The sequence below is a fragment of the Fusarium keratoplasticum genome, chromosome 7 (assembly GCF_025433545.1).
Source record: "Fusarium keratoplasticum isolate Fu6.1 chromosome 7, whole genome shotgun sequence".
NCBI lineage: Eukaryota > Fungi > Ascomycota > Sordariomycetes > Hypocreales > Nectriaceae > Fusarium > Fusarium keratoplasticum.
Window position 1 is genome coordinate 1,879,316 of NC_070535.1, and position 20,600 is coordinate 1,899,915.

A 20,600-nucleotide genomic window follows, 5' to 3' on the forward strand; every position below is an offset into this window, starting at 1 on the left:
ATGTCTGTTACCAGCTCGGCTGCCAAGCAGCCTCTCGTCGAGGTTGACAGCCTCGAGATACATGTTCTAGTAAATGACGAGATTGATCAAATCTCACCGAGCCCAAATCCTCGGGTCCAACACACACAGTCTTTTGCTGGAGTTCCTCTTAGCCGAGTCCCTGATCCTACGGCTCGTGGCGGGGCTAACTGGGAGATGCCAATGAGAAATATTTGCTGTGGTGCACATGGCCTTTCTCTGTTTATCGTAAGTATTGTGGTTTTCAGTCCTAACCTGTAGAGGCTCATATCTCCACTAGACGGCAACGAAAGACGGCCGAAGCCGCACGCTGCTCTTTGATGCTGGGCCAGAGGAAGACATATTCGAGAAGAACGCGGAACGGCTGAGACTCCAGATGAGCGGTGTGGAAGTGATTGCACTCTCTCATTGGCACCGAGATCATTCTGGGGGCCTGCTTTCCGCCATCCGCCTCATTAATGGCGGCAAAGCCGACGACGCTTCCGTGGTCGTCGCCCTGCCTCCGGACAGGCCAGACTACCGAGGTGCCATGTTTGATGAGCCTGTCTCTCTCGAGCCGGACCCTACCCTTGAGGAAATTCAACGCGCTGGGGGAAAGGTGGAAACGGTCAACCATGCTGGCACTGTTCTAGATGGCATGTTTCTCGTCTCTGGCGATATTCCTCGACGAACAGCTTATGAAGGCGGCATTCCCGGCGGTATCAGATATGATTCGACAACCAAAAAGTGGACACCCGACGAGTTGATCATGGAGGAGCGCTTTGTCATGTGCAAACTCAAAGGTGTGTTTCCAACTTCCAACTCATCGAGTTTCAATCGCTAATGCATCCATGCAGGTAAAGGTCTGGTAATCTTCACAGGGTGCAGCCATGCCGGCCTGATAAATATCGCCAAAAATGCGAGAGAGCTTGATGAGAGTCCTATTTACTCCATCGTCGGCGGTTATCACCTGGCGGATGCGTCTCCCGAGAAGATGGACCAGAGCATCAAGGATCTGAAGGAGCTTGAACCAGCTCTGCTCATGCCAGGACATTGTACGGGATGGAGGTTCAAGGGTCTCGTTGAGAAGGAAATGCCTGGTCAGATGGTTCCTATTTTCGGCGGCACCAAATACACCCTCTAGCTGGTGCCATGAAGATGAGGATAAATTGTCCCACTCAAGCTACTCCTTCGACAAACCACAACGAAGTAAAAAAGACGATAGGAACAATACACAGCAAATTTCGGATGACTTGTATGATCGAATGACAAAGAAGTGAACAGTCAACAAATTGTTCAGCAAAAAGAGGACTCGAAAACAAGTTGATGTTCTCGAATGTTGCTGTGCCTCCACCAGGGATCGAACCTGGGACCTTGTCATTACTAGTGACACGCTCTACCACTGAGCCATAGAGGCTGGCTTCTGATTGGTTGATATGACGGCAGCAAAAATGGTCTTGTCTGGGAGCTAGTGTGGCATTCAGACACCACTCGTCGAATTTTGATGAGAGTGAAGACAGGCTGCAGAAAGAGGCGGGAAGACTTGGTCCTATTCACTTCGGGAAGTAAAGCGACCGTCTTCTGTCTAGAATTAATTTTTTACTCACCGCCCAAAACATAGCGAGAACGCAATCGTACGACCACAACGAAAAAGCCAACTCCTGTAAAACGTAGCACTCCGTCTCAGAAGTCTTTGTCTAGCGGTATGAACCAATTATCAGGTCATTTAAAAGACGAGATGTTTCATCTTGCAGCCTGGTCTCCATGAAGGACATCGTCCAGGACTGATGAGAGCGCCCGGGAACCCAGGGGAGGAGCATGTAGATAGCCAGGTCTGTGATCATGTATTGTGAAACTCCTAGATTATATGGATAACTGAACTGTCTACTAGTGTGCCTGGCTCTCTCCTTCTCTTTTCGGGGAGTGAAGTATGAAGTGCCTGACCAGACAAGCCTTGAAGTCCCAGTCTAGGTGTCCTCGGTGGCGACACTCCTGTACAGAACTTTGAGAAGATTTTAGTCAAAGTTGGAGTCCTAAGAATTCAATGAATATGTTCAGGAGTCCGGGCATCCATAGGATAGACTTACGTTCCGGTCTTTCTTGTAATGCACCCGACTCACTATGCCATGAATCCTTATTTATGCCCCAGAACTATCAGGGAAAGGGCCATGCGGAATACTACTTGAAAAAGAAACAAGGGACAAAGTGAAAATCCCGTTTAGACATCCTCTTCCTTGTGAAACTGGGCAGATGCGCAATCTCTCGGCCCCAGCCCAAGCGGCTATGGGGTTAGACGTGCGACAAGGGGGTTGGTGGTTTCGCACAGAAACGGTCAGAACAACCCTTAGGAGGCTGGCTAATGCACCAACAGAATTCTTGATATTTTGGACCTCGGGTTTCCAAGGGATTTTCCTAAACAACTCGGGGCTACTCATTCCGATGGGCCTTTTCTCTCTGCTCAGTAGATTTCTTCTCAGCTCCCGCTGCCTCGAGATCAACTCCACTCCGAACAGTCCACTGATATTGTATTTTTCACATCATTCTCTAAAGCCAGAGGATAGAACATGCACTTGCACGGCCGCCATTTGGAGGACATTCAACCGGCATCCACTTGGTTTTATTTTCGCCCAACTACCTTCACCCAAGTTGTATGAAATCTTCCCTCGAAGAATGCTGAGAAGTCCCTAACTGGGCATTTAAGCTTGGCACACCAGAGACGGAACTTGGGTGTTTCAAGTAAGACGCAGATGGGCGAGGATCCCAAGGTGGTGCGAAACGAGGAACGCACGTGGCTATCGGCCAAGCCTGCAGTGCGCCATGGCAATCTCCAACTTCTCCAACTCATCAGCGGCTGGCTCTTGGCCTGGCACTTCACCCTGGCTGCTTCGGCAATGCATCTCGCCAAGGAGGCTTGGCGATGCAGCCTCAAATATCCCGGCACCAACGACAGCCAAGAAAGACGTCTTCCTAGATCTGTGCAGTAGTCGGTCTCTTAAATTTTTCGCTTAGCAGAGTCTTCTAAATTAAAGCGTTTGGATTGTGCTTCGAAAAGACAGTTGGAGATTGGCCACAGTGGTGCCATGCACATGAGACGATGCGCGGCTGTTAGTAGTGGTAACAGCAGCTCACTATTTTTACCCGAATCTTCGCTTTGAACTTGGCCTCTTGGACTCTTATCTACCATAAATCAAGGCTCAGTCTGTTATAATCCTTATTCAGAGTGTGTCGGCATGGCATAGAGTATGTTCCAAGTATAAAGGTGCCAGGCGCTAAATATGCAGTTGCAGGGCTTAACAAGCGCGATGCTGAGCAACCCCAATATAAAACTACATGCTGTCTCTACTCCCAGTCATGTCTAGGTATTGAGGGCTTGATATTTATGTATTGCATTTTACTCTCTCAACAATATCGTGGCGGTGGACGAGATTCGACCTTGGTGTTTTGAGAGTCCTCTCGGTGTGCACTTCGCGCAGATATATACTCCGTAGGCAGTCCCAATTACTAACTTGCGAGTGAGTAAGTAGTAAATCTTGACCTCTCTCGGTTAATCGTCCCTGGGTCTCTCTCAGAATAGCGCAAACTCTTCTGCTCAACCATTCCCCTTTCTGTGGTGCTCACAACACCATTTCAAATCTAAGCCAAGCGTTGTCCTTTCCCCGCGTTGAGAACCCTTTCGGCATCACGTTTGTTGATCTGGGGAAGCCTATTTGATGGGCCAAGTTGTCTATTACGTACAACATCTCAGGATCTGTGAAAAATGGAGACGGTTTCGCGTGCTCGCCAAGCTTCAGTTCTTGCTACGTAACAGATCCAGAGAAATCGTGGAGAGGAAGAGGAGAAGGAGAGCCCACTGAAAAAAACTGGACGCGACGCGGAGAAAATGTCCACTGAAAAAGGTCGTGACTCACGACAACGCGCTCAGGCCGTTGAGAGACCTCCCAAATGCATCTCGACAGGGCTTTGCAGCGCAGGCATTTCCTCGCGAGGGAAGCCTTGTTATGCTTACTGTCGAGTATGGAGAAGATGTTACGTACGAATCTGATGGGATCTTGAGGTTGGAATGCGACATGGAGATTCTCATACTTCTCTTCGTGAGCATGCTCTGACGGTTGGAGAGCGATTGAGCAAGTTTGTTCGACTGGTCTAGATGACAAAGAATCATGATTCTCTTATTCTTACGCCCGCTCAGGGGCACATGTTGGGTTTTGCTTACGCCTTGTCGTGACACATTGGTTACCCTGGCTAGCTGGAGGTTCGGGCAGAGGCCGGTGGGAGTGGAACAGCGATGATCCCTCGTAATAATTCGGTTTTTTTTTTTCTGTTTTTTTTGTGTGAGTTTTTGGTGTCGCAAACAGCGTTTCAATTATTTCCATTCAAGACAACATCAAAATTAAGTTTGCCGACCTTTTTCTCGCTTCAAAGTAGCGTCTTTCATCGCAAAATCCATCCCAAACCATCACGTGTAGGGTAAGACGTTCCCGGCCAGCTCGGCTTGCGGCTCACGACCAGGGGCATGAAACGGGAGGCCCGAAGACGCTAGACCCCAAAAGAGAAGGTGTTTATGCATCTTCCCATGCTTGGCGATCTCTCTGCTCATCCGTGGATCCGTCGCCTTCGAGAAAAACCACTCGCATTTCCATCACAAGCCGCAGAGCCGTCAGTGCTCAACAATCTCGGCTGCCTCTCTTACGGGCCGACCGGTTCTGGAAGGTCGACCGGCTTCGGAGGCCCGGGTTTAACTATTCGTAATGGAAACTTGGTTCCGCCTGGTTTCGGGTGGAGAGGGTTCCTCTCTATCCTAGACGGGCCCGTCGCGGAAGTGGTCGCTACTCGTTGGACCAATGTGGAGAGCTCCTGAATTGTGGAATCTTTAACGTCACGGAATCCAGTATAATGTCATTCGCCTCAGAGTTTTGTTACGTACGAAATACGTTTTGATCTCTCAGCTTGGCCTCTCTCGCATGATTAATGTCTGCAATCCTGGGCGCGTTCTCGCCCCTTTGTCCTACTCCACGGGTCTCCTCTCTACCCCATTCGCCCTCATCTTGGCTTTCTCAACCCCATGGGGACCAGAGACCGTGATGGGGCCAGACGTTTCTCCACTCCCTATCGTGACTGGTTAACCAACAACAGACAAGACTCGTTCCATCCTCCGCTCTCACGCTGCGCCCCGACAGGCCCAATCCCCTGGATCCCGTCACCGTTCGCTCTATCGTAATGCTCGTCATGAACTAACACGTAATAATTGGGCCCTGTGGTGCTTCGAGACTGATACCTGACCCGGTCAATGCTCAACGTTCTTGAGGTATAAGTTGATCTTGGCCAGACACTTTATTCTCAGCTTTACTCCATCACTCTTCACTCAACACCTTCTCCGCCTCTTGGCACATCCTCTTTGCTCCTGTCGATCCTTTCCAGACTTGCCTTCTTCCATCCATCACAATGTCGACCTCCTCTGAGAAGGACGTGAAGCGCGACTTCGGCCAAGATCCCGAATTCCAGCCTGCCCAATCACACGCCGACGAGACCATTGCCCACGATGCCGTCTTTGGAGAAATCACTGACAAGGGCCCCAATTACCGCAATGTGAGCGCGCCTATTCCCGAAGGCGAGACGCTAGAATTTTTCTAGAAGGCGAGCTAACGGTGACTGCAGGTCGGTTGGATCGGAACCGTCGCCCTCATGATGAAGACCCAGATCGGACTTGGTGTCTTGTCTATCCCCGCCGTCTTTCACTCTCTGGGTCTTGTTCCTGGACTGATTGCCCTTATCGCCATTGCTGTCATCACCACCTGGTCTGGATATGTCGTCGGTACCTTCAAGCTTCGTCACCCTGAGGTCTACGGCATTGATGATGCTGGCGCTCTCATGTTCGGTCGTATGGGTCGCGAAGTCTTTGGCATTGCCTTCTGCCTCTGTATGCCCACCACCTGACATTCAATTGTCCTCAATTGGTCGCTAACTTGTGTAGTCTGGATCTTTGTCGCTGGCTCTGGTATGCTCGGTATCTCTATCGCCCTCAACGCCGTCTCCACGCACGGCGCATGCACTGCCGTTTTCGTCGCCGTCGCCGCCATCATCGGCTTTGGTCTTGCTAGCATCCAAACTCTGGGCCGCATCAGCTGGCTTGCCTGGGTTGGATTGGTCTGCCTTCTCACTGCCATCTTTACTGTTACCATCGCCGTCGGTGTTCAAGACCGTCCCGCGGATGCCCCCCAAGAGGGCACCTGGAAGTCGGACTACAAGATCGTCAACAAGGGAACTCCCTTCACCGAGGCCATCTCTGCTGTCTCGTCGCTCATCTTTGCCTATGCTGGCACTCCCGCTTACTTTGCCATCGCTGCTGAGATGCGCAACCCCCAGCACTACACTCGATCTCTCATTGTCTGCCAGGCCGGCATGACCATCACCTACATTGTCATCGGCTGTGTTGTTTATGTCTACTGCGGCTCTTATGTTGCTACCCCCGCTCTTGGTTCTGCCGGTGCCATGATCAAGAAGGTTGCCTATGGTCTTGCCCTGCCCGGTCTCATTGCCTCGACCACCCTCGTCATTCACGTAAGTGTCTTCTTTCTCTTTTGATAGTATCCATCAGGTGACTAACAAGCGTCTAGTACTCTGCCAAGTACGCTTTCGTTCGCATGCTCCGTGGCTCTAAGCATCTCACTTCCAACTCTCTCACCCACTGGGTCACCTGGATCGGCTGCACTACCACTGCCACTATCATCGCCTACCTCATCGCCAGTGGCATTCCCGTCTTCGGAGGTCTCGTGTCTCTCGTCGGCGCTCTTCTCGGAACCCTGATGTCCTTCCAGCCTATGGGTTGCATGTGGCTCTACGACAACTGGGGTCGTCGCCGTGAGGCTACCCTTGGATGGTACCTGATGGTTGCCTACAGCGTCTTTGTTGTTATCTCTGGTACCTTTTTGATGATTGGTGGAACGTACGGTTCTATTGTTGGCATTATCGACTCCATGAAGGAGACTGGTGGCTCGCCAGCCTGGGCCTGCGCCGACAACTCCAACTCTGTCTAAGCTTCGACTACCTTGTTTTCTTGTTGAGTATTTAGCCTGTAATTGATATTTGCGAAGCGTCGCTTTACTGCGCTCTGCCATTGGAGAACCTCAAGTCCCTGCCTCAAGACTGCTCGCCTTCCTGTGATTGACAGCCTCCAGTTGTTATTGCCAAGGACGTTTCCCTTCCCAGTTCTCGACCCAACTCCCACATCAAGACACCAACTACTACCAAGATCCCTTGACCCTGTAGCCCAGGTGGCCAACACCAAGACACAGCTGAACTCCATCGCAAGTGGATTGAAACAGACGGCGGCGCCACTTCGCTTGCCATTCATTGTGAGGCTCCGCTGCAAACTTTGCCTCCTGTAGAAAATGTCTCAGACCATTGCCGCTGCCCTTGGCAGTAGCCACTTTCCTCCGGTATCGGCCACCATTTTGTATCGCGCGTTGCCTGGTCAGTTTTTCTCAATAGCCTCAATTATGTCACACAGGCTACGTCATACCCAGCATATGCCTCCTAATTACTTAACACACAAGACCATGAAGAGCTAAACCGTTTTGAGCGACTCGTTCAGCTCTGTTGGTGGACTTTGTTTGGCGGTTTTGAATCGACTAGAACTCAGCGAGACATCCCAACATGACGGCATCACCGAGGGAGGATTAGACCGACCGACCCCTGCACACCAAAACCCTCAGCACTTGAGAGTATCGTCTTCCTGGGATTGACTCTCATGTCTCCCGTCGATGCTAGGGCACAAGTATCACGTGTGCTTCTCCTCGAGCATCCAAAAACGGTTCAGGTTGCGTGGTCTAGTTGGTTATGGCATCTCGCTCACACCGAGAAGGTCCCCGGTTCGATCCCGGGCGGAACCACTCTTTTTGCCTATATCACTGATATTTCTTTTTGGATTCGAATCTTCTTGATGGGTCAACAATTTCGCCTTCTTTTTCTTCCATCTCGCGGCTGTTTAGAGGGTCAAGGGTGGCTATCATCACCAAGGTCACACAAGACCTGCAAGCCTTTCGCGTGTGACTATCCCAGACGAAGCCACGAATATACATGATATCTCTCTCAATTTGATTGACGATAAAGATACACTGTGGATACTTGATTCACACTGCACTAATCACAGGATCTCGAAACTGCGGAACTCAACTCCAATGCACTGAGTCGCCGCATCGTAGTATTTGGGATGACGATCCCGAAGTTTGCCCTTGCAATTAGCCTTCTCATAGAAGAGAAATTCTGCAGGGTCAGGGATGAAGCCACCGCCAGAAAGACCCCCAGACCTAAAAGAGTCCCAAGCTGGCAGTGCATCTGCACCAACGGTGATGCAGCTACCGTATCCAACACGGCCGCTCAGGCTTTCCTTGCCCTGGCAGGCATGGCCGTTCTTCCACACGGTGAAGTCAATGTTGATGGCGCTGCCGACTGATGCCTGAGCGATCAGAAGGATAGGTACGGTGAGGTAGGCGGAGAGAAGCATGATCTGACAAGATATTGGTCAGTGGATGGCACCGATGTAAACGATGGGTTCTTACTGGATAGCTGATCAACGAGCTTGGCGAGATGGTACTTGATATGCTATTCTAGAGTGATCTAGTGGCAATTGCCCAGAGCTTGAGATGATGAAGATAATTGAGAGTGGATCGCACGTTGTCGTTGGTGAACTGAAACTTGCCTGATCCTACAAGAGCTGACAGCATTACGCAGATACCAAAATACATACTCTTAACCGTCATTTTTAGTGATAATTTACTAAACTCAAGAGAACATCTTCTCGTACTTTGTCAACGTTACCAACTTGTTGGTCATCGTATTCCTATGCAATCGTTCCTGAAAGAGTACGGTTGTCTCACATTCTTGCGAGGGTTTAAGCGAGAGCCTCGATACCACCATGATTGGTTGATGCTTAATACCTATGCACGACAATATCGTTTGGAAGGATTGAACACACGAAACACGAGGATCCAAACAATCTGCCTACTTATGTCGGCTTGTCTTTAGCTGATTATCAGATGGTGTATGAGATCACAATACATTTCGGCCGCAGCGGAAGCACTTGGTCGGTGATACGTGGTTACATGCAGGGATGAACGAATTGCTTGACCGGATGCTACCTTCCGCAAGTGGCTCATTTGTAAGTCGAAGATTGCTGATGAAAATTTTTCGTATTGCGTGACATACAAAGCAAAGGCCGCATGGGAGTACCTGTTAATGCTATCTGCTGTGTTTCCGGACGGTAGCTATCAGCTCATACGAAGCTTTCGTCCAGTGAGACCACTCATTCTCATTCGTGCACTGAGACATTCTGGGCCGACGTTCCGAGATTATCCACACTAGGCAGGTCGCCGGGATTTTCTTGACCAGGGTGAAAGGGTCTATTCCGTCTGTAGCATAGCGATCCTGTCGGTAGATACCCGTGTGCCTGCAATTGTGTGCTCTTGTTACATCTCAGGGCCTTACTCGGACCTTCCGGGCTTGGTGCGTTCTACAGCGAGAGGTTTCTAGGGGCTCAAGATCCCAGCTAGACTACTTTCATTCTATTCCTGATGAGTTTCCGTGCTGGCCAGTGCATGGACGCTCTCATTGTTCTTGTGTCAGCGATTGTCTCTTAGAAATGTCATGCTTAGCTGACCTAAGCTGTTTAACCAATGCCGAGAGAAGGGGCACTATCGACCTGTATGGCGGATTTGACGCCATCACGGGCCGAGCCGTTGAGGGACCTGAGACGGCGCCTAACACAACGCCCTGTCGGTTTAACCCTAAGTGGGCGAATAATCCGAGAGCTAGTTATATCTCGGGTTGAATCCCTATCTGGGCTTGTTTGTTTCCAAGGCATGCTCCAGATGCAATCCCATGATTGCTTTTTCATTGATGTGTTTGGATGGTTGAGGGCCTCTTGAGGCATGCACGTCCTGTTCCCCCATCCGTTTTTTTCTTCAGCCCGGATAGTTATTTAATAATTTAGAGGAGACTATAGAAAGTTTCGCCCATCTTGGATAGTCTCGAGATGCTAAATTGTTCGCGAAACTGGCGGAGTTCCAGGGCTGCCTCGCTCTCACCGTTGCGCTCCCCACTTCTTCGCTATTTCTCTAATTAATACAGACAACTCAGGTGCAACCCAATGAACCAAATGGTATCCTGTGTTCACATTGTAATTGCTAGACATGAATCTCGCCGACAAGTAAACACCTAGACATAGGTAGAAGTCCATTAAAGCACTAAGCAACACCCGACGGCGCAAGACCACTGGAATGTTCTACCTGATTTTAATGCCTGGTATCTGCCAACCGCCCATGGTCTTTCATGTCCATGGTCATTTCAACCATTTTCTTGTACTTTCAATCGTCCAATTCGTTCTTGTAACCCGAAGTAGCCGGTTGAATGTGACCAACTATACCTATATGGAGGACCACATTCAGCGCTGCCACATTGCACAATATCGAAGAGGTCAAGCCTTTTGGTGAGGCGCTGCATAGGAGTTTCCAAGTCGTTCAAAAGAATTGAAAGTTGCTCCGGTTTACGGTTTGATGATCGTCGCCCATGTTGTTGAGAACCATGTTTATCCGCTTCTACCCAGATCAAACTTCGGTCTAGGCCGGTTTCGCCGAGCTTGACCGGGAAATTGCCGAACTTACCGAGACTTGGCTTGTCGTCTCCTCCCTATGAGGGGTTCCCTGGCACATCTCCAACATTGGTGCGCGAGGCTGCAGAAGATCCTATTTATCGTCCACAACACTGTAAACCCTGTCATTAAATGATCAATTAGCCTCACTGAAGGTCGTTTGCTTTGTATCATGTCGTTTGTTACCCGTCTCAGGTCATCCGGGGTGCTCCGGCCTCTGTCTGCCGCGTCGAGAACTCAACTGCGCTGCTACTCATGCACAACTCCTCGACAAAGCCAGGAGACTTCTACAGCCTCCAAGGCTACAACACCACTCGATTCAAGATGGTTTTCTAACCTCCAGGCGCGAATTGAAAAATTGAGAAGCTCCAAGTACCCGCCTGAATGTGTCTCGCAAGCCGAGAAGCTCTACCAGCATGCCACATCAGACTGGATCGAGCTTTTGGCAGGCAGAGAAGGCTTTCTTACTGATAAGAGCTGGAGAGCTTTAGACCATTATCCATTGCTCTGGGGAGACATGGTATGTGGGCGCCTACGATCATAGTGACTGGACAATTGCTAACAAGACTCGTGCGCTAGGATAGCATGGTATGTAACCCCGATTGTTCCTCATACACATAATACTAACAAAGATGGCAGGGTGTGTTTCAAAAGATTCGTATTCAAGGCTCGGCCACGTCATGCTGACTGCTCTAGGCCACGTGAACAACGTCATGTATAACAAATACGTCGAAACGGCAAGGGTTCGGTTTGTCAAACACCATGCAGATGATGCCGCTACTGAGGAGCAACGGAGACAATGGGATGACCTACCCACACCACGAAGCCTGGGCCTCATTCTTAGGCGCATCACAACCGAGTTCAAGCTCGTATGTGACTACCCCCGAAACTGATGCCCCGAACGTCGACTAATGTCGTTTGTCTAAACAGCCACTGACGTTTCCCGATCATGTCACCGTCCTCTACAAGTTGTCTGAGCGCCCACGATATGATTCTACCTCACTCCTGATGGAAGGCTGGATCTTATCAGACCAACATCGCCGGCTGGCTGCGAAATGTATCGATGACACGGCCATCTACGACTACACGACGAGCAAGAGATCGGTGCTGAAGCCGTTCATGGTTGAAAAGTTCCAAGAAACCTTTGACAGGCAAATGGAATCTCAGATCAAGTGCGACAAGGATGCAAGGGATGTAATTGCGGCTGTTGAAGGCCTCGAGAAACAGTTCCAATGAAGGATTACTCGCTGTCATACACACGAGAGGTTAGAATGCAAGTAAACTTGGCTTGAGCCATACTCTGGAAATTCAATTTGTTGGCGTAGTTTATATTGTGAGACATATCCAGCGAGGAGAAGTCAGCGAGACAAGAGATACAAGCACAAATAACGACACAAGAAAGAATCAGCCTGCCACCTTCCGAAACATCCTCTCGGCTTTGTCCTCAATCTATCGAAGTGAGCTCCTCGTCGGCATATTGGAGATGGAAGTCGGCTTACAGATGGGTAGCGCTTAAAGGTCAACCAAACAACCATGGTCAGCCCCAGCGTTACAACGGCAAAGGGGATGTAGATCCACCAGGGCGGGTTTGACTCTAGCACGTTGACATTCATGCCGAAAAGACTCTGCATCTTTGTTAGAGCTCCCTCATGCGGGTTTTTTTACTGTCAATCTCACCGAAACAAAAGTCAGCGGGAGAAAGATGAACTAAATCACATATCCCGTTAGTTGGATTTTCTCCAGTGTGGCTGGGATACGCACCGTAATCCAGCTGAGACGCTTCATGCTCACGCTTGTTGACGTAGACTTCTGAGCTTCCCTAATGGAAGTCAAGTTGAATTCCTGGAGCTTCTAGTTACCACTGACTCGATTAGGGGGTTTCGCTCGACCTACCAGACCAATAAGCTCTTGAGACGTGTCTCTCAAATTTTTGACACCTGCCGCGAGATACTTGCAAAACTCACTAACCGCGGCTTCGAACCTCTCCAATTCCCCTATGTTAACTACATTAAAGAGTGGTATTTTTCTGTCTGGTGGCCTCCACTCATCGCCCACGACGAACAGGGCATTCAATTCGGACAAGTCATGGCTCTGCTCGTTGGCAATCTCCTCCACTTGGACCCATAACAATGCGTCTTCGAAGAGACGATCGATGAGCCGATGGTCGTTTCCCCTGGACTTCAAAAGAATAACGCCCACTCGTTCGATTTCGAGACTTGCCATTTTAAACTGGTGGTCGTTGGCCGTCTTAAACGCACGCATCCATTCCTCCCTTAGAGTCTGCAGAAGCGGGTTAAGCAATTTGCACACATTAATCGCCAGTTCGGCGTGTTAAGAGGTAGTTATGAGAGCTGTCGTTTTTAGCATGACGTGCTTGTTTCCATACGATCCCCCATACGATCCCGTGTAGAGTCTGTTCACCTTCGCCATTGTCCACAGGAGCACATGGGAACGACGAACGAGCTCAATGCTGGTAGTGTCTAGCTGTGTATTGGAAGACAGAGGCAGGTCGCCTCCGCCCTTTGGGAATAGGCCGGGGTAAGTTGTGATGAATCGACACGCAATGAAATCTAATGGTTAGACCTTTCAGTCAATCTTCCACTCTGCAGCGAAAGATTTCTAGCCTCAAGAAGTTCTGTAATGAGTGAGTTGGAACTTACCATGACGATTTAAATCGTCTCTAAACGTTTCGAACTCGGACTTTGTCGGTATTGAGTCCTGGTGCAGCTTCCACTGAGCGTCACGATAACGTGTGCCTTCAGCACGATGCCACCGCGCACAAGAGAGGCCCCGTTTTTGAGTGATTAGACACTGGTGTTCGCTAAGTATCCTAACGGATCCGAGCGTGTTAATTTGTGAATGCATGAGAGAAACATCTTCTTACAATAGGCTCGTTTTGTTGAAATTTAGCTCTCGTCTTGGGAGCACCTGAAAAAGCAAAAAGTGGTTGAAGGTTAATTCGGATGTCTCCGAAGCCTCCAGCTCGCTGGTCGTGATCAAGCTTCCGCCTGTCTCATTGTAGAGGATATGCATCTCGGGCCTCTCCAATACATATCTCACCGTCTCTGCCCATCGCGACATGTCCACTAAGGTCGCTGGAAATACTATATTGGCCACATCATAAGTGGTGAAGTTCTGAAAAGCGTTCTGCAGGGCGGTGGAGCCCCCCCAGACGTCAGGAATGTCGCCCCTGGCCCCGTTGTCTACAAGGACTTGGGCAATCTCGCATTCGGTACTTCCGGGAGTAGGGTACCACTTTGCGTTTACATCAACGCTAACTTGGGCCCAATGCAAGGCTTCACTGTAAGTCTGGGTTGCGTAATGCAGAGGAGTTCGGCGCCAGGTGTCTTGGTGATCAGTCATCTCCTTCGCAGGTGATTCAAGTAGGCGTTTCAAGGCCCGTCGATTTCTGCAGCAGACCGCAACGTGGAGAATCGTCATGTCATTTTCAAGGCGCTGATCTGGTGGCAGTTCAGCCTCGTTCCGCACGTATCCTCCCTGTACCATGAGGTCCAACACGTCGTCAAGGCCATTGTCCACGGCTCTGGTCAGTGCGTTTCCAAAGGTATCCCCCTTGTTGTAAATATTCGCGCCATTGTCTAGAAGCATGCGAATGCACTCGATTTGAGGCTCTGCCACTTCAAGAGCAATTTGTAGGACGGTGCCTTCCCCTGGTAGCCAGCTGTTGACGTCAGCGCCTTTCTCAACGAGGGCCCGAACAGCCTCGATGTTTCCTTGCTGGATGGCATCCTTAAAGGCAGCGAAATCTGATATGCCAGGGGTGATTGAGGTAGGGTTGGCCGGGTTGAAGGTTTCAGTTGGCGGATCCCTCGGGGTGCCACTCACTGAAGCGACCATGGCTGCCGGTTTTTGGAGTTGAAAGAGGCATGATTGAAGCCCAATCCAACAAGGCATGAATCAGGCTGGGCTGAATTGTTACCCCTGTCTCTTGCTGACTTAATAATTGTTGGTTCAGCTGGTCTCAGCCTGCATCAACTTCTTGCTAGTCCCCAGCCACAATATGCATTACAAGCCACAGCTTGAGGATAGAGAGAGACCCTCGCAAGCTGCAGCGCTCTAAGAATTCCTGTTAGATTGTTTAGAATTATGACTTAAAGCCTCGATAATTATTACTTATCGTTATAAGATAGGGTATTGTGCTGATGAGAAGTAAGGAATACCTCTGATCGCGGTTCACTCTTACAATAGGACGAAATCTACTCTTAGGACCAACATTTGATCTGGAATCTGGCCGCAAGTGACGGTCCCGAAGGATAACAAGAGGCGGGAAGGGAAAGGATTACACGCGAGGACCTGAAGTGCTCGCGCAAGCTTTTGGCAAATGGAGACAGGGAGGCACCCAAGAGTACGGTCTAGGATCCGGCGTCAACTTTGATTAGAAAAACATGGGAGGAATAATTGATAAACGGGCGAGAGGCAAAGGCGCTGGGCTCTGGGCTAAACTAAAGGATGAACTGGATAGATGACGGTGATACGATTCTAAGACCAACACTAAGTCCCTCCAGCCGAAATCGGCGAGTAGTCTAGTCGTAGCAGAAATCACCTTGTGATCAGATAGAATTACCGGAAGCTGCGTAATGGTACAAATGAACTCGCTTTCGTATTAAGTAGGTCTGTTATATCATGTTGTGGGCCACTACTCCCTATCCGCCTCGTGGAACGACGTTCTCACCACATCCACCCTCTTTGCGATACCCCTAGATCCATGGCTATCAGGATCGCTTTCCGCGTCACTCCCCTTCAACGATTCAATGATACGCCGCTCGTCGCTCTTTCGTCCAGTAGTTGTCTCAGGGCCACTGACGGAAACAACCTGATGTGTTCTCGTCGTGCCCCTCCAGAAGCTCGGGTGGGCGCTGGCAGACATATTGGACAGGTTATATCCCTTCGAGTGGTCTCCAGGTCCGCTAAAGTAGTTGGAGCTCTTCTTCGTAGATCCGAAAATGCGTGGGAACAGCTTGCCCAAAGGTCGTCGAAGAACAGGCAAGCAGGCGCTGATGATTCCGAGGTTGGCTTCGATCAACGTCCACATGCCACGCTCGATAAAGTTGTAGGTTATGTCTTCTTTGTTCTTGAGCGAGTTTTGTACCGACGTCGTTCGAAGGATGGATGCGATGGTGACACTGAACAACATGTTAGCTTGGAAATGCATTGCACAATGGATACTCACAAGCCACCCAAAAGAAAGACGCCGCAGAGCATCAGCCTCTCTCGCATATTCATCTGAAGTCGCATAATGGAGCCAATCGGAAGAGTCAAGACCATAATGTCTGTGAGAATGTTCATGACGGCGTAGGCGATCCAGAACTTGTTGGAGTCGATACACTTGGCATCAATCGCCTTGTTCCAGGCTCCCTCGATGGGAACACATTGCCAGATGGTTGCACCAACTCCACCAATACTCCAGCTGACAATGATGCCCATGACGACGTAGCAAGCAACGCGGAAATTCTTGGTAGGGAAAAGTCGTAGGTAGAGAAGAATGGCAGCCACTTTGTTGAGACAGACAGTCACCTTGTAAGGAGTCTGCGCGATAAAGAACATTTTGAGAGCTGTGCGTAGCTCTGGTTTCGTGAGATCGGCCTTGTGCATTCCGTATCCGTTCTGTACCGCCAGCTGCATGGCAGCAGAGACGATTACTGACGACAGCTACCTCCATAGTTAGATGTGAAAGATCAGCAGAGAGATTCGCCTTACCAGAGACACAACGATAGCCGCATCGTCGGATCCCAGCTTGTGCATGAAAAAACGCGTGGAGCACCTGGCGATCACAAACAGGCCTGCTGTGATGATCATGACCAAAGATGTAATGTACAGCTTCCAGCCCTGGTTGTCGACCCCGTTGTCGGGGAACCCCATACCGTAGGCACCCATTTTGACGCTGTTGAGTGAGTTGACCTCGAACCAGAGGTTCGACCGTGTCTCAAGTTCATATATGAATCCTGCAGAGCCGGTGGAGTGACTGCCATCTTGGTCGTGGTGCCATCACCATGTATTCGCCTTCCTCTAGTTTCACCCAAGAACGAGTCGGATGCGATATACGGGCACCTTCTTCTAAACCCGAGGTCACATCGGCCCTTGCAGAAGCAAGCAAGTCCTTACCGAACATCCCGCCCTGGCCTTTGCGTCGGCTTGCACAGCGGAAATGACTGCCCAAATAGACGACGGACCCTCTTTTTGACAAGGTGTCAGTACCAGGTGTTCATGCAGTAGTGTGGCACGACTAGACGGTCGTTCGAGTAGAATGGCATTGGTGGACTATGGAATTGTCAATAGGGGCGTTATTGGTGGGCCAAGACCCGATGGATTGGTCTCAATTCTTCCGATGTCACCTATGCGGCACTTGTTCTCTACATATGGTGAGGTCTCCCCTGCTATGGTCACCGGCTCCCTGGGTCTCTAATCACGCATATGTACGCCAAGTCGACTGACATGACGCGGTAGGAAAGGAGAGCGACATAGCCCCTGTGAGCTGAGACAGGGACAACCATGCAGCTGGAGCCCGCTCCCGTGGTCTCGGATAGAGCATTGATACCGACGCACGTGGCTATCCGACCTGGAGGACGATAAAGCCAGCTCATTCCCGACCATAACTTAGACTCTCGGTAAGCGACTCACAAGATGCTCTTCACAACCCTTGCCCTATGGGCCAGCCTCGCGGCTGCTGCCCCCGTGTGCGACACCACCAACTTCATCACCGTCGACACGTCCAATGGTCCCATCACGGGTCACCTCGCTGACAACTCGGCGTGCGTGGTCGAGTACCTGGGCATCCCGTACGCAAAGCCCCCCGTGGGCAAGCTGCGCTTTGCTCCCCCTGAGCGCTTCACCTCTAGGGAACCCTACAAGGCGGAAAAGTTTGGCTATGACTGCCCCTTGTCGCCTAGCAAGAAGGTCGACTATCCTGATATGACGCCTCAGGCGCAGGATATTATTTCCTACTTTGCTAGCAACGCCGGCACTCCTCAGAGTGAGGACTGTTTGACTTTGAACATTTGGTCCAAGGCCACGTCCAACTCTGTCAAGGCCAACAAGCCAGTGCTGGTGTTTTTCTACGGCGGACGTAAGTACCACTTGATTGTTTGATCCATTCCGCACCATGCTGACTCTCCAGGCTTCGCTATCGGAAACACCAACAGTCCTTTCTACAACGGCAAGTACTTTGCTGATTCTGAGGACATTGTTGTCGTCACCGTCAACTACCGCATTAACATCTTTGGCTTCCCCGGAGGCCCCGGAGAAGCCAACCTCGGCCTGCGTGATCAGCGTGCTGCCGTTGAATGGATCCGTGACAACATCTGGCGATTTGGCGGCAACCCTACCAAGATCACCATTGCTGGCCAGTCTTCTGGTGGCGTGGCTGTTGACTACTGGACCTACGCCTACCAGAAGGACCCCATTGTCAACGGCATCATCGCCCCTTCTGGAAACGCGTTTAGCTTCCCTGTCAACGCCGAGGGCGTCCCTGAGAAGAACTGGAACACGGTTGTCTCCGCTGTCGGATGTGGAGATGCCAAGGATGTCATGGCCTGCATGCGCGAGGCCGACTGGGAGGACATCAAGGCGGCCGCCGCCACTGTCAGGCCTACTTCCAGCTCTAGCGTCCTCCGATCCATCCCTCCCTTCTACCCCAAGCCCGACGGCAAGCTTGTCTTTTCCGACTATGTCAGTCTGACCAAGGCTGGCAGCTTTGCCAAGGTTCCCATTCTTATGGGTCACAACCATAACGAGGATGGCTACTACCGTATTCCCGCCTACGGCAACGGCGTCACTCCCACCAACGCCCAAGTCACTTCATTCCTCCTCGAGTCTTTCACCTGCCCCGTATCCTACCAGGCCAAGGCTCGGCGCGGCCACGGTGTTTCCGCGTGGGCCTATCGATACCTTGCTGACTGGGATAACACGCGTCTCTTCCCTACCAGCGGAGCCTACCATGGTGTGGATCTGCACATGATCTTCGGAGCTTCTGGAGACGTCAGCGGAATTCAGCCGTCGGCCGACCAGAAGAAGCTTACCAAGATTATGCAGCACGCCTGGTTCACTTTTAGCGACAACCCTACCAAGGGCTTGATGCAGCTTGGCTGGCCGCAGTTTGATCCCAACGGCAAGACTCTGATTGAGCTGGGCAAGGGCACCAAGCCTGCTGTCAGCTTCGTCAAGCCTTCGGTGTATGATGCACCCTGTTCGACGATTACCATGGGTGCGCTTGGCACCTCGTCATAAGTTCGCAGAGCCCGTTCAAGAAGCTTGCGGCTGAGTTGCATTCGATATTAAATTTCACGCGTGTGGTGTTGGGAAGCCTTTGGTTATATAGATAGTCTTCCCACATGGTGTTTCAAATAAATCACATCACGCAACTCATCCGGCTTAATTTTTCATTGTGAGTGCTCATGTGCCCAATGTGAAGCGGAGTGGTCATTCCGCGCGGTCTTCTGGCTCTGTTATCCCATCGAGAGCCGGGGGTCATTCCGCGCGTATGGTTTCAAACTAATTGCATCTAATGCAGAAGGAGCATGAGGCCTCTGCCAAGAGTTCGTCAATCCTTAGAAAGTTCTGACCCTTCCTTCAACTAGGGTAGGAAAATGACTCACTGTGAGTAGTTCGGCGAACACTCTCCCTGTAACTGGGGGACGTGGTCCTATAGCGGGGTGCAACTCAGGGGTATTATCCGGGAATGTGGTAAGTCCCGGACTGTTCGCCTAATCCCCTCTCATTTACCAATATGGTCATGATCAGCAACGTCCAGGGTCGAGTTGGGATGACAATCCTTCGAGCCGCGGTCCCTCGGCTTTCGGTAGGGGCTGGATCGAGACTGGCGGGGCTTAGTCTAGGGACATCCCGATTGACGAAGGGCAGGTTGGAATGTGCTTGTGGAGTTAACGTGAAAAGTGCACTCTTGTGTTGCATTTGTGTATTTATGTAGGTAGGTAATTTGTAAACTCTAATAGCATTATGACCAAGATCGATAGATTTTCTAGCGGTAGAGCACCTCTGGAACCACTAGGCAGGGCTCGGTGGGTTAGGAAACTCGCTTAACCCGCACTAAACAACTCTTCATTTGATCTAATGCCGACCGAGAGCCTGTCGGTGACAGTGAGGTGGCCTCATGGGCTGAGTTGAGGAACAGGTATGAAGTTCAACAGGGCTAGAAGGCGCTTTAACTCGAGAGACAAAGCATAAGCTATGCTAGACATTGAGTGTATTCAGCAGTAAATATTCGCCATGAATAAATCAAGTCATCTATAATAGGTATCAAGCGAGGCAATAGCCACCGTGTGTTCCCCAGTTGTTCAGAGTGCGTGTCGCGTCACCGCGCCGAGTAGGAATCCTTCAAACTGTCCAAAGTAGGTTTTCAGAAAGCCAGAACCGCGGTCAAATATTAATCGTTGGAATCTAGCCTGTGCCTGCGTACCAGATAGGAGATGAGAAGCAATTCTCGCTCCAAGCCACCAACCAGCCTGGCGTTCTACCCTGCGCTTGGCTGTATGCAGGGAGCGTAGGGCTGAGCCTGCGCTGTTATATCCGGGTGAATCATATTCAAGTCTCGAACTTGATCATGCCGCATTCTTAGCAATCTGAAGCTTCTATTCTGAGACAAATACTTTCGTTGAATGAGATGGCTCAAGACAGCTGTTGGTTGGTGATATGTGGCGCCTCAATGCATCCTATGGGCGTTGGAGATCACCACCTCAGCTCCAAGACAAGCGCCTTTGTTAAGGGGACATCTCGCATTGAAAGAGGCACCCAATTCCATAATCTTTGTTGTTGATGCACTATTTCTTTTTACTTCTTCGCTCTCCTGTTCCCTCTCCCGCCCACTGCGACGCTTCCCAAAACATCACACTCCTTAAGACGCAATGAGGCGCCAGTGGTTTCATTTTGCGCTGGTGGGCAACGCCCTCCTAGCCACTGCTGCTGTTGGTCATCTCGAGCTCGT

General features: G+C 50.6%; 8 protein-coding genes across 8 annotated transcripts; 4 read left to right on the plus strand and 4 right to left on the minus strand.

Moving 5' to 3' along the window:
* Positions 1–1,141, plus strand: NCS57_00977000 (Lactamase-B domain-containing protein; the record flags this gene model as incomplete). The annotated part of the gene is made up of 3 exons (XM_053059532.1): positions 1–246; positions 299–800; positions 855–1,141. 3 exons carry the CDS (start codon positions 1–3, stop codon positions 1,139–1,141), a joined length of 1,035 nt encoding a protein of 344 aa, XP_052911603.1.
* A 4,298-nt stretch (positions 1,142–5,439) lies between these two features.
* NCS57_00977100 (Aa-trans domain-containing protein) lies at positions 5,440–7,031 on the plus strand (the record flags this gene model as incomplete). Its single annotated transcript, XM_053059533.1, has 4 exons — positions 5,440–5,583; positions 5,653–5,914; positions 5,969–6,555; positions 6,612–7,031. The coding sequence occupies 4 exons, from the start codon at positions 5,440–5,442 to the stop codon at positions 7,029–7,031; spliced, it is 1,413 nt and encodes a 470-aa protein (XP_052911604.1).
* Positions 7,032–8,140: 1,109 nt separating this feature from the next.
* NCS57_00977200 (uncharacterized protein) lies at positions 8,141–8,500 on the minus strand (the record flags this gene model as incomplete). The annotated part of the gene is made up of 1 exon (XM_053059534.1): positions 8,141–8,500. One exon carries the CDS (start codon positions 8,498–8,500, stop codon positions 8,141–8,143), a length of 360 nt encoding a protein of 119 aa, XP_052911605.1.
* Positions 8,501–10,814: 2,314 nt separating this feature from the next.
* Positions 10,815–11,878, plus strand: NCS57_00977300 (uncharacterized protein; the record flags this gene model as incomplete). The annotated part of the gene is made up of 3 exons (XM_053059535.1): positions 10,815–11,166; positions 11,339–11,511; positions 11,573–11,878. The coding sequence occupies 3 exons, from the start codon at positions 10,815–10,817 to the stop codon at positions 11,876–11,878; spliced, it is 831 nt and encodes a 276-aa protein (XP_052911606.1).
* A 168-nt stretch (positions 11,879–12,046) lies between these two features.
* NCS57_00977400 (uncharacterized protein) lies at positions 12,047–12,865 on the minus strand (the record flags this gene model as incomplete). Its single annotated transcript, XM_053059536.1, has 5 exons — positions 12,047–12,091; positions 12,142–12,267; positions 12,320–12,349; positions 12,404–12,484; positions 12,536–12,865. The coding sequence occupies 5 exons, from the start codon at positions 12,863–12,865 to the stop codon at positions 12,047–12,049; spliced, it is 612 nt and encodes a 203-aa protein (XP_052911607.1).
* A 657-nt stretch (positions 12,866–13,522) lies between these two features.
* On the minus strand, positions 13,523–14,500 carry NCS57_00977500 (uncharacterized protein; the record flags this gene model as incomplete). Its single annotated transcript, XM_053059537.1, has 1 exon — positions 13,523–14,500. One exon carries the CDS (start codon positions 14,498–14,500, stop codon positions 13,523–13,525), a length of 978 nt encoding a protein of 325 aa, XP_052911608.1.
* Positions 14,501–15,299: 799 nt separating this feature from the next.
* NCS57_00977600 (uncharacterized protein) lies at positions 15,300–16,537 on the minus strand (the record flags this gene model as incomplete). The annotated part of the gene is made up of 3 exons (XM_053059538.1): positions 15,300–15,786; positions 15,834–16,312; positions 16,361–16,537. 3 exons carry the CDS (start codon positions 16,535–16,537, stop codon positions 15,300–15,302), a joined length of 1,143 nt encoding a protein of 380 aa, XP_052911609.1.
* A 747-nt stretch (positions 16,538–17,284) lies between these two features.
* NCS57_00977700 (Carboxylic ester hydrolase) lies at positions 17,285–18,886 on the plus strand (the record flags this gene model as incomplete). Its single annotated transcript, XM_053059539.1, has 2 exons — positions 17,285–17,726; positions 17,778–18,886. 2 exons carry the CDS (start codon positions 17,285–17,287, stop codon positions 18,884–18,886), a joined length of 1,551 nt encoding a protein of 516 aa, XP_052911610.1.
* Between the last annotated feature and the right edge of the window lie 1,714 nt (positions 18,887–20,600).